Source organism: Chiroxiphia lanceolata, chromosome 1 (genome assembly GCF_009829145.1).
Source record: "Chiroxiphia lanceolata isolate bChiLan1 chromosome 1, bChiLan1.pri, whole genome shotgun sequence".
Lineage (NCBI taxonomy): Eukaryota > Metazoa > Chordata > Aves > Passeriformes > Pipridae > Chiroxiphia > Chiroxiphia lanceolata.
Window position 1 is genome coordinate 46,927,456 of NC_045637.1, and position 15,016 is coordinate 46,942,471.

General features: G+C 41.4%; 1 protein-coding gene across 1 annotated transcript in view; it reads left to right on the forward strand.

The window, feature by feature from the left end:
- Positions 1 to 8,692: 8,692 nt before the first annotated feature.
- The window catches only part of CHST9 (carbohydrate sulfotransferase 9), a 91,022-nt gene continuing 84,698 nt past the window's right edge, over positions 8,693 to 15,016 (forward strand). Inside the window, 3 exon segments of the mRNA XM_032684888.1 lie at positions 8,693 to 9,114; positions 9,210 to 9,311; positions 14,798 to 15,006. Of these exon segments, the coding sequence (XP_032540779.1) occupies positions 14,907 to 15,006 (100 nt within the window). The 5' untranslated portion in view covers positions 8,693 to 9,114; positions 9,210 to 9,311; positions 14,798 to 14,906.

The window sequence follows — 15,016 nt, forward strand, 5'->3', positions numbered from 1 at the left end:
AGGAGTCAAGCTCCACAATGTTGTGGAGCTCTGAACTTCTAGGTTAATAAATCCAAACTGTAGTGAGAGAATGTGTGTGCTTCTGTGTTGCGTACGGACCTCTGAAAGCAGGGTGTCAATGGGATTTGCTAATAATGGTTGCCTTGTATCTACCTGACATATGGGGGGGGGGGGGGTGTTTCCACAGTAGATGATCCTGAAAATCCTGACTATTTCAATTTACTTGCTTTTGAAAATGTAACTTGGCAGTCAGCATTATTACACTGACATAAGCAGCAACTGTGTACCTCACATCAATTTGAGATTAAGGAAAACAAACAAAATTCCTGCTACTTTTATTCACTGCTGGAAGTTTCAATTGGTCTTGTAAGCTCATCTCTTTTCAGATGACTTGCAAATCTGAAACAAAGGAACATACAGATATATTTATAAATCAAGAGTTTGATACAAATACACCATGTATGCATACAGACTTAAACACGTTTTGACCTTGATGTATATGAGCAAAAAACAGTTTGGTGACAACTCACAAATCTTAGGTTAAGGATGTACCTTTGCGTGTACAGGGCCCACATTTCTTGCAGTTTCTGCTCCTGTCTAACGTTCAAATAGAAAGATGTCCAGTTCTACCTACCAAGAACTTCACAGTTTATAAACAATGTAACAAATAGTTCTATCTGTACTTTAGTTCTCCAAGTACTGTCAAATATTTGCCATGATGAGTGTAGAGTTTTCCTAAACAACATATTTTGTACCCAAGCATTTAGCTTTAAAGGGGTAATTATGAAGCAGAACATTTATTTATAAAGTAAACAAGAGAGTAACAAGCTGCTTTGTTTATTCTTTAGCTGTTTTCCCATAGTAATTAGGATAATCCCAAAAATTAAAAAAAAAAATTTAATGCTTTTCCATTTCCAAAATTATATTAAATTCCCAAGCACACATTTAAAAAAAAAACAAACGCTTAAAATAAGTATAAACAACCAGTCCATTTGTGCAGCCCAAATGAGGCGTGTACTAGGAAAGGCACTTGAGAATATGCCACTCGGTTATAAATCCTGCCAGCAAACCTGCTCTAGTGTGGGCTCCTCTCCATGGTTCCACAGGTCCTGTGAGGAGCTGGCTCCAGAACCTGCTCTGTGGTGTGGGGTCCTCCATGGGCTGCAGGTGGATCTCTGATCCATCATGAACCACTATGGTCTGCACCACGAGCTGCTCCAGCAGCTGGAGCACCGCCTTCCCCTCCTTCTTCCCTGACCTTGATGTCTGCAGAGTTGTTTCTTTCGCATATCTTTACTTTTCTTTTTTCTGGCTGCAATCTGCTTCTGTGCAGCAACTTTCTTCCCCTTCTTAACTCTGTTATCCCAGAGTCTCTACCACCACTGCTGATGGGTCAGCCATGGCCAGCAGCAGTCTGTGTTGGAGCAAACTGGCATTGGCTCTCTCAGACATGGGGAAAGCTTCTAGCAACTTCTCCCAGAAGCCAGTCCTCTCCCCACCCCATCAATATTGCCATGCAAGCCCAATACAGGGTGATAGATCATATTCCCCTCTCCAGATGTGAAATAACAGCCTTAGCAATGAAAGCACTGCATGAGTCTATTTGTGGCACTTCATGATATGTCCCAAGTTACTTATCGAGTATTCTTACATTTAATTCTAAAGGTGGAAGGGTGGAAAATTATGATACCATCTGGAAAAGACGTAGTAGTCACAAGCCTAAAAAAAGTCCTGGCCAGGAGAATGGGTCATTTAAAGCATCCTTGAGAAAGTCACCTTTGTTCAGCAGGTTACAATGAGACAGAGGCAGAAAGAAGGTGGCTTACACAGAATTAATAAGTGAGATAAATTCATTGCAGAATTCAAACATATGGTAAAGGATGATTGCTTCCTATTAAGGGAACAATCTGCTCTGAGCTATGGTTTCCTTAGCAGAAAGTAGTGATTTACCATGTAAGAGGTTACCACACAGGTAATGAACAATCCTGTGTTCTTTGGGAAAAGAGCAAGAAAAGGGTATGAAACCAACAGGGGAAAACTATATTGGTTATGAGAAAAAGTTTCCAAAAAATAAAGAAAAACCCTCTGGTGAAACCTAATTACTAGAAAGTAAGCCAAATCCTGGAGAGCATGGTTTATATACAATTGAGCTGAGCTGAGCCAAGGGAAATTAGCAGGAATCCTCTGAGATGTGTTAGGATTTTATGATCCTGGGGCTCCAACATGGTGTTCACTTACACTTTTTTTCTACTGCATTTTGCAGCAGTGGAGCCTGAAGGCAGGAAAAATGGCTGTGGGTATATGACAGGAGGGAAATGCTCTCGGCTAGAGAACTTTCTGCCATCACCTCTGTTTACAGAATTCCTCCAAGCCTAGTTCCAAGCCTAAGTTGAGACAGCTCTTCCATATCTCTTTCTCTTTGAACAGCCCAACATTAGAGGCATGTTTAGTTTTCCCAGACTTCTCTTCCATTTAGTGTGTGAAATTAAGCACTTTAGTGTTTGGAAAGCTTGATCATGGTATTAGGAAGATTCGGAGTTTTATTGCCCATACATGCTGCTGACTCCCAAATCCATCCTGGTCTTAACAAAGAGCTTTAAATATATGAGGATGTTCCCAGAACCAGGAGCACACACAGTTCCAAACAATGATCTGGCTAGGAGAAGGGTTAAGAGAATGAGATGCTCAGGTTTATCCACACTGCTTGATCTCATGTTAAAGAATACCACATGATGGTCAACTCCATCAAATACTGCCAGCAGTAGCATTAGCATAGTAATTTGACTAAGAGTTTATAGCTAAAAGATGTCCCACTAGAGCAATAACCATTGTCTCAGTGAAATATCTTCATCTAAAAAACCCAGCTGTGAGAACATTTTTTGGCATAAAACAGGCCATAATACATTAACCCTCTTGGGTTAACCCCTCAAAAACTATCTTTTGTTTTTTATGTATCTCAGCTTCTAGCTAAAGGGAAATGTGTGATGAGGAGCGAAATTGCTTCTACATCTTAGGCTAGTCAGCATGTATCCTACATCCAGTATAAAATATCTTACCTCATTTTCCTTAGACTACCACTCTAAAAGTATTTTGTGGAGGTGCAAAGGCATAGGACAGTACTGACAGTTGGCCATGTGTGAACCACTACATGATGATCAAACACTTGGGACCACTGCCCACATTAGATTTTTAATTTTTTTTTTTAATCTGTAGTTCTTTTTCTATCTCTTGTATATTAGAGTTGTCAGTCTGCCTAGTACTTATTCTACTTTCCACCTTTATTTGCCCCAGAATTTCTCAGTAACTTCATTTTTTTCTGGCACATATGAATACCATAATGTCATAATTTCCTCGATGTTTGAATCCAAGCTGTCAGAATGGGTTCAAAATACCTCCATTGGTCCTAATAAGCAATGCAAGTATTCAACAAATAGTACAATGCTGACTGGCTAAGAGAAGCCTATACTGGTTTATTTCATTCAATTCTCCTTTATCTGTACTTCAGAACAGCTGCCAGACTGTCATGTCACCATATTCCTGCTTTTTATTTTAGGATGGAAGAGGACCAAGAACACTGGAATTACATATTTAATGGTATGGTGTCCTGTTTCAACAGATTGTGAATCACTTTGGAGGCATCCTTAGTTTCATGTATCAGTTTGCTTCTCTGTCAATTTATATAGACAGCTTGTCAGCAGATGTTGAATTAGTGCAGAACTTTTTACTATCAAGACTGCTGTTGGGAGTAAGACAATGTTATTTGTCTCGCATTCAGGGGATGTGTTGAGACCAAAGTGCAATATGCAGATTTTACTTCTCTGACATTCAGTAGACATGTAAAAGATAGTAAAATTGCTCTATGAGGGGTTTTGGTTTGGGTTTTTCTGTGTAATGCCTAAGAGCAGTTAGTCATAGCTGAGAACCCCAGACTCCATGGTAAGGATAGAGATGATCTGCTAGCATCCCTTCAGTCAAAATTGAAAGACAAGCATGAAGAACATAACATCCAAGATCTTTATGGATGCTTTTAAAGCATTTAGATCAGACAGTAAAGAAATTTACAATTAATTTTGTGGAGGTACTGTAATGCCAATAACTGAAACACCAAAGAAACTGTCTCCCAGCTTGCTACTCTGATACAATATCTCATTCTTTTCCAGGAGGTACCATAATCAAGTATTATTTGGCAGAACCAATGTGAATGTTTCCTCTTCTCTAGGACCAGACAAACTACAAATTGCAATGTTACATAGCAAACACAGTTCAAAAAGTCTCAAAAAAAAAAAAGACTTTTTTTCAGAGGAACTTCTCACTTGCTTTACAAACCACATTTCAACAGAAAGCCTTCTGACGCTAGTTAAGGACCTTGTTCATTCTTTTGTGGTCTGTGATTCTGTGAAGGGTAGCAGTCTTCGAATCTCATTTTTGTAGTGAGATAAGACCATTTTAGTGAAAGTGTGACCTCTTGATTTCCATGTGGGCTATCTAGGAAGATAGCATGGGACTACTCACATAGGATGTGATCCCAGGAAACCTATAGTTCAACCTCCAACGCATTACTAGATCAGCCATGGCATCAAGCCAGATTGCTCAGGGCTCTATCCAGTCTTGTCTTGAAAACCTCCATGCATAGAGCCTGTAAAACTGGGTATACATCACTCTAAGATATAAATTCATCATATAATAGCATGAGTACTCACACAAATCCTGGTCATCCAGAGATAGCGCAGAGGCAGTGAGAGAAAGTTAATCTTAACTGAATAGCAGCTGCCATTTGAAGAATATTTTAGAATTGGAGTAAGATAACGCACCAAACTTCAGAATAAAAAAAAAATTGGCAGCTACTGCTTACTTTTGGCCATCCTCTGGGAATGGGAGACCACTAGGACAAAACAGCTTCACTGTTAACTCATTGAAGTGTTTAAGACAAGTTTTTAGAGACTTCTTAAAAACAAAACTTTGTAATACCTGAAGAACAACAGACTTTGAATTGCCTAATATTTCGGAATGAGCACACAACTTGTTTAAAAAGGCTTTGATAATCACCCCAGCATGCCAGATACTGAGCAAATAAATGTTATACCTAGTTGCTAGCAGTTTTTTTAAAGAACAAAGCAAATGCCCCATAGCAATGCTTGGTAGAGGCAAATGTTAGCCTCGTAACCTAGGAAAGGAGCATGTCGTAGGTGGTGCATTTCTAGCTAATTAGCTGAAAATTAAAAAAGCTCAAAGAAATAAAATGAAACTACTTGCTGAATGGTTTATACCCTGGAGTAAAAGACACCTTCATAATGATAAAATGCTTTTAATCACCAAAGGTTTGTCTAATTGGCTCTGTACTGATATATAGCACACGGCACTGAAACTGTGCCAGTGTGGCCCGTCCCAAAATTCAGTGCAGTAAACAATAATGGGACTTAGAATTAATTTGGCTAATCTAAAAAATTCTCTGAAGGTCTAATCCTTCCCCTTTGGAAGAAGATCAGGCCAAACAGGCAGAGTTTTGTCACAGATGCTACTCGAAACATGGTTTTTATATTAAATTTTTCTTTCAGTGTGAGAATATCAACTTCTGACTCCTTGAAATGTGTGTATCTGTGTAGGCAGCTGAGCTAACTTTGCAGTAAATTTTGAAAAATGTCAAATGGAAACCTAGGCTGGGTGGAAAGTTCAGCAAGAGGGGGGGAGGGTCTTAACAGCTCAGAGCAATGACACTTGTGGTTTCTGTCCCATGATCTGAGCACCCACAGGGGATTTAGGGTCCTTACACAGGATGCACTAGCAGTTCACAGAGAAGCAGCTGTGAGCGTGGGTTACTGTGACCTACCCTCCACACCAAACTTTCCTTCACAGTTGTCCCTGAAAATCTACACAGGAAACGTGTAAAGAGCTAAAATTAATCTTATTGTATAGTGAAGGTGAATTTATTTTAGCAAATTGACCTCCGATTTTTGGCCGGTTTCAATTTCAATTCATGACTTATTATCTTTCTTCTCTTAACTGCGCTGACCACTTCTGTTCCTGCGAGAAGGCACCACCACCTGGCTGTTGTCTCACTGCTTTCAGACGATGGTGCTGCTACTTTAACTATTGAGCTGCTTGTCTACCAAAATTCACAGGAAACATGCAGAAACCTGTCAAGAATAGAGTTTCTGATGTAGGCGCTGGCTCCACACCAGCCCTGCTGACACAGACAGACTGCCGTCACCCTTTTGCAATTTGTTTCTTTTTTGCCACATGTCAAGCTTCTGAAGGTGCTGGTTACATTTACGTAGTTGATGAGCTTCCTAATCCAGTGTCTAGTTTCACCTGAATATTGAATTTTTAATCTAGTAAAGATTCTTGTATCCATAGCTGGAATATGCCCTCTGCACTGGAAGAGTCTGTGGTGGAACAAGTATTATACAAGCTTAACACACTGATCTGGTTTTCTGGTTTGTTTGTTTTTTTTAATTGTAGAATAAGACTTGGCTTTATCCCAAAGCAATTAATTTATTCCTTTAAATGAAGAAAAATAAAAATCAAGACATCTAATCTTTTCAGTGTTATATATAACTTTAATTGGTTGATGGGTACAATCTGAACAGATCAATCTGAAGAAATATGTTCACAGAATGTACTTATTGAGTGAAATTAAATCTACAACACTCAGAAGGTTAATCTGTATATCATTAAAAGCTTCAGTGACCTCCATTACAATCTTCCGAGTGTATTACCGCAAGAAACTAAAATTCAGTAAGCATGTTGTTTTTCTCTAAAATCTCATTGGCCATCAGGGACTAGTAGACCTGTAATTTAAATATGAGGTTGCATTTTTTTGTTAAGGCATATGGTTAACATAGTATCACTTGCCTGCCAGGTTGTCTAAAAGGGGAAACATGCTCCTCAACTCTATAACGAACAGCAGCCATATTTTGCTTCCCTCTCTCTGTCCTCCTCTTTTATTTCTAGTAGGGAGACAGTCAAGCTACAGGTTTGAGGGATAGTCTTTACTCACTAGAACTTTAAAATGGATCCATGGTTGGCTTTAAAGGAAAAATGTTTGCTCCCTGGGTCTACTCTGAGCTGGCAACCTCTATAATGGATTGTGAATAGGGAGGCACTTAAGTGAGATAAAAGAGAAAATTAATAGCACCAGGGTGAGGTTATACGTATTCACACAACCCAAACTAAGCAGGAGCAGGATGGCTTAGCACTTGGATTGGAAATCCAAGCAAACACTCCTGAGCACAGATTGTGGCTGCCTATGGCTGTTACAGATCCTAGAGCACTTTCCAAAGAACATTTAAGCTCTGGAAGGGGTAATTACACTCTGCTTAAACCCTCCTGGAAATCTGAGCAGCACCCAGCTCTCTACTCTCTGCTCTGAGACATTTGTCTTCAGCTGGTGGACGACATTCAGCTTCACGCTGAGGGTGATTGTGCTTCACTGGTTGGAGAAGTGATCCCCGTGTGCTGACTCTAACAGTGTGTGAGATGATTTGAGACTTGTTAGGGTAAAAGATGTTGTAAAAATATGAAGGTTACATTACAGTTACTCCAAAAAAAGGCCTTATGCCGTAAGTGAGCAATGGGGCAATGAATCAGTGTACATTTCAGAAGTGCATGCTGGGGTAATTCTAGGGACACAGCACTGCAGTGAAATGCCTAAACGAGAGATGGATAGAAGTGGTTTGAGCACAGCTCTGGAAAGTCAGAACTCCTCTGTGCTCACCTCCCCCCCCCCCCTTAACAACAGCCAGAGCTATTTCTTCAAGGGCTTCCTCGAGGAAATGTAAGAAAAGTGACGTTCCCGTTAAAGAGAGATAATGTCATTTATCTGTATGGCAGGTCTATTGTCACAATAAGCTGATAATTTTTGTAAGGCACATACGACGCTCTAATAAGCACTATTTAAATATTTCTCTCTGTCATCCCGTTTCCCATAGACGACAATAAAGTTTCTACACTACCTGTTTTAATAGCTAATTAAAGCTATGACTTGCCTTTACCTGGCAGCTTAGACATATTTATACGCTAACACAGGGAGAGTTACCCATGGATTTGTAACAGCACACAAAAAACCTTCCAGCAAAGCTCTTCGGCTCCGGGTTCCGGGTGACAAGGGAGGGAGCGCGGCTGCCCTCGCCATCACACGGGCTGTGCGGGGCGGGACTCACCTGCTCCCGCGGGGACCCGCCCGCCGGTCCTGGGGGGTCCCGTGCCGCCGGGGGCACCTCCCCAGCCCGCCCGGTCCCAAAGTTTGGCAAGGAAAGTTAGTGTGTAGGCGCCGCTGCGGAGGCGCTTCCCGGGAGCGGCGGGAGCAGCGGGCAGGTGAGGTGCAGCCGGGGGGCACGAGCGGGGGACGAGCGGGACGGAGAGTAGGAGGGTGGGTGGGCTTGCTGCGGGATCACCTCCCCGGCCCCGCCAGCAGCCGCTCCCCCGCCGGCACCGCCCAGCCCCGGGGCGCCGGGAGTTTTGCCGGCGGGAGGGGGAGGCGACGGCGGCGGCAGCGCGGCCGCCCCAGTGCGTTCAGCGCGGAGCAGTCTAGGGGGGCGGGCGAGCCTCGGCCGCGTCAGCCCTGACCCTCTGGCGCGGCCGTGGCGAGGGGCTGCAGTGCCGGGACCGGCCCCGAGGGGGCTGCGGCTCGTCCCCCGAAGTTGAGGAGGTCGCAGAGCCCCCGCTGCGGCTCCGCGCTCCGCGCACCCACCAACTTTTCTGCTGACTCCTCACGCCCCCCCCGCCTCCCCGCTCCGTCACACGCCGGGAATTCGTGGCTCGTCTCCAAAATAAAAAATGGACTGGTGTTGCCTGTGCGTTTTATAGCAGTAGAGTGGATGACTGGGGCAGGCTGCGAGTCTTATTGGCGTGCTGAGAACACCTGGGTTCACTGCAGTCCATAAACAAGACGAATCATTTCACCAGTTCAAAAAAAGGGAAGATCTTGCTTTGACACAGTCCTTCTCCTAATCTTCCCCATTCTAAGAGAGGGGAAAAAGCCCACCTCCAATCCTGCTAGAAGACTGAGAGCCATCAAGTTCCTGTCTCGTGAGCCCTGTTTCTCTTTTAACTTCCCAGAATCCAGGTGTCTTCCATGTGGGACTGCTCACTGACTTCCAGCAGTGCTTCAGACAGGTAAGAGCCAAGCATGTCAAACTTTGTCTGCTGAGGTCCCTCAGTCCTGAGTGGGAACTGTTACTAAGAATAATAATGGTTTTTCCTTTTCTAAGTGCGATGTCCGGCAGCTGTAGCGTGAAACCCTTAGAACTGAATATTCTGGTGAAGTGGTGAAGTTCCAGATCCCGATGCTTTTGGTGTCTTCTCTGTTTTCTGTAAGTAACCAAAACTTTCCATGATGCTGGTGTGTTAACCTGCATACCCATGGATAGGACAACTTCGCATTTATCTGTTATTAACACAAGTATAATTTTTGTTTGTTTAGAAATGCAGCTTTAAATTAAACTACAAGTATCTGAGGCAAGTTGCTGTGTGCATTATACTAATATGGTCTGAAGTTTAACAGGATTTATGGTTGAGGTACAGAACCAGGTAAGTGGTGTGCATGTTCTCAGAAGCAATGCAGGTGCTATGGATTGCTTTCAGTCATCTAGTACAATTCCTATGGAAAGTTTTAATGGCACGAGAAACAAATATATGCCTCTACTAAAATGAGTCTTGTTTACATCCATTGCTTCATTAAAAGGAGTTTTTTTCTTTGAAAATATATGGAAAGGATAATGAGGAACTAGTGACGTTAATAGCTTAAAATGGTGAAATCAAATGCAAACCATATTTTCTTTGCCATGTTATTCATTTTGTACAATATGTTGTATGCTGTAAAGTGTATTAATAATAAAACTTAATTGCTATAACAACATTGTAGTCTGCTATGTAACGAGGGAGAGGGAAGTTGAAAAATGTTAAATATGTACAAGTTGGCTAGGTGGGAACTTACTTTGGTGATGTTGATGTATGGAATTTCCTGACTGCAGTTGAAATTTTAAATTTTGGAGCTCTGTTTTTTTGGTGCGGCTTTATTGTTTCAGGATTATCAGTGGGTGAATGAAAGATGCTCACTTTGATAAAAATAGCTCTCTCCTTCAAAAAGAAATCCCTACGTATTTCATAAAAAAAATATTTCATTATTTGTGTCTTATGGAACTCTCAACAAAATTCTCTTAACTTGATTTGCAATGTTTGTAGGTAGTAATCTTCTTTTATTGCCAGTGATAAAAGTTGTGCAGGCCAGATGGTGTCTTCAGTTACACTTTGACACAGCATTCTTATAAGCAGCTCTTCAGGTGCAGAAGTGTTGAGGTGTCAGCAGGACTGATGTACCAGAGGGCTTGGATGCTGGGTATCTCCCCACTGCCCTGTCTGTATCTCCCCAGAAGATTCTTATAGACAGGAAGGGCTACATTATGTGAATTTTGGTTTGGTTTGGGGTGATTTTTGGTTGGGGTTTTTATGTAGGGGTTTGGTGAGGGTTTTTTTGTTTGATTGGTTGGTTGTGTTTTTTTAATTTTTACAAACTTTCTCAGCAACACAGTTGGATTATCTCGATCTGCCTATTCACTTATACCAAATTTCCGTAGGGCCTTTGACTTCACCCAACCATAATATTCAGTGTAACTTGCTGGAGATAGAAAATGGCAAATATTGTATGTATATTTCTAGCAACCTTTGGATTAAACCAGAACAAAAAGGAGCGCTGCCTGATATGAGGAACTGTGCAAGCATTGTTGAGAGCTGGAGCTGTGCCTTGTGCTAGTTGTTGCGAAGCCAGAAAGTTGAGATGTGGACAGTGGAAAGATGATCCTGAAGGATCACCTGTATGTGAAGTAGGACACAAGATAACAGATGAGAAGTGAGGGAGGAGGGGAAGCGTTGAAGTGAAAAGATATCCTTACCTCCTTCCACAGACTGGGCTGAAAGTAGCCTGGGCCAGTGTCCAGCAGAACATTCCTCGGTACAAAACTTCTGCTGTGATAACTCCAGTGGAGGTATCAGAAAATGTAGTGCTTCTTGAGGTAAGGAAGGACGGAGGGAATAAAAAAAGAAAAAAAAAATTGTGCATGAGGTTACAGTAGCTTTCTGTGTCCTTTTTCTCATTTTTCTTTCATTAATTCAACTGTGTCTAAGGAGATACCGAGTGGGTGGGAATTTGTGGTATCCCACAGTAATATGAATGCTTTGACTATTATAAAGAGTGTCTGGATTTTTTTCATCTGTATTCTGCTGGTTAACCATGCTTCTTGATTATTTTTTTTTTTCAGGTGAAGGAAAAAAAGGTGAACAGGAATGTAAAAGGAAGATTTCTAAATAGATTGAGGCAATCTAATGTTTTACTTTTATACGTCCTTGATTTTGGAACTAGATGATGGTGAGGGTCACAGTGGCAAGGAAATCTAAAGTTAGACAAACATCCCGTGACCAGATGCCATTGATTTTGTGTGGTCTAGAATAGGAAGAAACCAGCAATGGTACCTGAGAGCTGGGGTGCCTCTCCTCAGCTGCAGGTATATTTGCTTGCCAGGAAGAAAAAGGTGGATGATGTACTGAAATGAAGAATCATGCCAAAAGCAGGAGGCAGACTCTTCCCCCTTTTTGGGTGGCTGTGCTATTTCAATTGCTTGTGTTGGCCCTGTACAGGAATGTGTGTCTTTGAACCCAAACACAATGGGAAAAATGCAAGGATTTTATATCAGTGGAATGTGCATTCTCAAAACCCTTAATATTTGACAAACGTTTAACAATTTGGCCTCAGAAGTGAATGACAATAGACTTGTTAAATTTCTACATTTTTGCTGCAAAGAAGTCTGTGTTTGTCTTCTAAGGCATGTAGTGCTATTTTCTGCCAGATTAACTGTTTGTCCATGGTGGATAAGATTAGTATGTAGTAATCTCTCTCCAATACTCAAAAGGTTGCATGGGTCACTGTGACATTTTCTGTGAAAGCTTGAGTTGAAACAGATGGGACATTGGGCTCCATACACCCAAAAGAGATGGGGGTGAGGTTGGGCAAAAGCAAGAATCTAGTTCAGCACAGACAAGAGGGTCACAGCATTAGTTTCCCTGTAGCAAGGGAGGGCCATGTTAGTTTCCCTGTAGCAAGAATCCCATCCAGCAGGATGGTCAAGATACCCCCCAGTGGAGCCATTTTGCCCACGATTGGTAGCAAAGCAGGATTCACAGCTTAAGTAGGGATGCTGAACCTCTGGATACGGCTGGTGCCTTTCGAAAATACCTAAGTTGAAAGTAATTGCTTGTTGGCTCTTTACAGCCTCAAGAAAGCATTTATCTTGATTAAAGAATATTTGCAGGTATTTCCTCTTTTCCAGGGTGCCTGAGAGTGTTATCCATAAGCGTTGCTTTTTAATACCAAAGGAGCAAATTTGTCAATGTTGTGCAGCCATTTTTCAAGTTCTGATAGAACGCTCATACACGCAGACTTTTTTAAATGTCACTATAATTTTTTCATATGTGGGTTACAAATCACTGTGTTAAATAAATTAAACTACTTATTCAAGCTGAAAAGCCTTTAAAATCTTATAAGGTAGCAGAATAGCTTCGGAGTTTGGATGGCTTTGATGTATTTAGAGTCTGACCTGTGCTAAAATAGGTAGTCTTAATTAAAAGTAGTGTTACTGTTGTTTAAAACTAACCTTAAAACTAACCTTAAAACTTAGCCAACATATAAACAAAGAACACAGTTTCATATAAATTAAATTTAAATATATTAAACTAATTGCAAGCAACATGTAAGTTCTTGATACATAGATAATTGTAGTGATGGTGAAGTGAATTGGCTTTAGGGTATGTTCAGTAGTTTAAAAAAAAAAAAGGCACCTGGAACTGCTGTTTCCTTTTAGGAACTTCTATCCACTCAAAACCAAAACTACCTAGTAGAAGAACATCTGTTTTCTTATTGTCAGGTTAAATTATTAGGAAGTGCTCCTGATTTTACTGTGCATCTGCATCATCACCTTTCAGGTCTCGTAGATGGTGCTGGATGCAACCATGATGGTGTCTGGGCAAGGTCAGCTTTGTATCCTGTGCTATCATGTTTCATGGATGCATGCAATAGCTGCTACTGCTAAAGGAAAAAACATCAGCGCTATTCCTTGGGTGAATCCTTTGGGAGCTGTAATTTGATTAAACTAGTGTTTCCTGACTTCCTTGGTCAGTAAGGTCCCCGTTCCTTTTTCTGGGGCAGTTTTTAGCTGGATGAGCTATTCATCCATCTGTTTAGCTGGATGAACATTCAGAAGAATGTTACTGAACAGTTGTGTAAGCCCTCATGGCAAGAGTGGCAAGAGCTGGGCAGTCAGGGGTCACGAGAGCAAGTGACTGGAGAGCGCAGCAGTGCCAGCCTACATGTGTCAGAAATGTTTATGGAGATGTGGTTTGAGATACTTTACTTTCAGCATCATCTGTGTGGCCTGAAAAGCTTTTCTTGCCCCTCCTCAAGGACACTTTTCAGAAAGAAGGGCTGAAAATTTGGGAGTTTTGTGTGGTCGGAGATGGAAGAAAGTGACAAAACCACAAAAGCAGGCTTATTTGGAGCGTGCTCCTGTCACTGTGTGTGTCCAGATTGCTTACTTTTCTATTATGAGAGAAACTTGTGAATCCCAAACAACTTTTTTTCAAAAGAAATTGATTCTTGCTTTCTAATTTAAATACTTTATTTCAAAGATACTTATTCAGATCCTCACATCTTATTTATTTGCTCTTTTTAATCTTTTTTCCTAATCCAGATGTTGCCAATGTCCTGTTACACGAACAACATAGCTTTTGTCTACAGCGAAACAGAAGAGGTTTGTACTTGTTGATTCTTTGACTAATGGTTCCTTAAGCATTGCTTAAGTAGTTCACCAGACTCTTCTGTCAGATGTACCCTTACAAGGGTGTCCATTATATTGAATTTTAACACATTTGGTATGAGGCTAGTTTCAACACCTAGATGCTCTTCCGCATCTAATAATGCGCTTTCAAAGTGAAGGCATTCTCATTCAGGTTAAGGAGTTGTCTTCTATTTTCTGATGTTATAAACTGAATTTTATGAACCTTTTGTGTCAGGTGCAGAGTATCAGGTAAATTATTTTTTCTGGGCCCACTAGCGTGCAAGAAAGTAATCTTTTTTTATAAGTTTTTACATTTGAGCTCATTTTCCTTAAACTTAGTGGCAAGAATTGAGTTCCTGACAGGTCCTTCTCCATGTTGCAAAATAGCTGAGTAAAAAGATGATCCACTAATTCCTTTCCTGCTGCGTTACTGATATATTCTGATGTATTCTGATATACTGATATATTCTCATTACTGACATTCTGTAACCCTGAAAAACTCACCTTAGATTCATATTTGACGGTAAACATCAGAGTATGACTCCACGATGCATAGGCTGAACTGATGTTGAGGCACTGCAAGGAGTTGTTGTGTTGTGGGGGTGACTGCAGGCTCCTGAGAGGCTTCAGCTGCTTGTTGTAGCTTCTCAGCTGTGAAGGTTGGCAGACAGCGTGATGTGCTGGTGATGTGCTGGTGTGACACTTGATGATCTCGTTTGGGTCATCACCTCCTTCTGTTACAGCAGCGGGTAATGTTTGGTGTTGTGGAGGTGAAATTGTCTTTTCAGCTACTTCAAGAAACACCTCTGCTTGGAATTCATATGGGGGTAGAAAAAGCATTGAGGCTGTGAACAGAAATATAAGCATTGAAAGTAGTGTCTTGTAAGAGTTCCAGCTTGTATATAGTATGCTGTTTACACAGTCTCTGGTGAAGAATAAAAATGGAAAACAACCTCCATCTCTTGTTATTCCAGGTTGGTGTCTCTGGGGAAGATACTGAAGAAGATGCAGGCATGCTGAAAACTTCAGAAAAGTGAGCCATGAGTCTTTTCGAAAGCTGAAAAGAGGACCCCTGATAGGGTCATGAACCTAAGACAAGTCTTTGTGTCTGTACTGCTGTTTGGAGTAGCTGGTCTACTCCTCTTCATGTATCTACAAGCTTGGATTGAAGAACAACATACAGGTACAGTAAG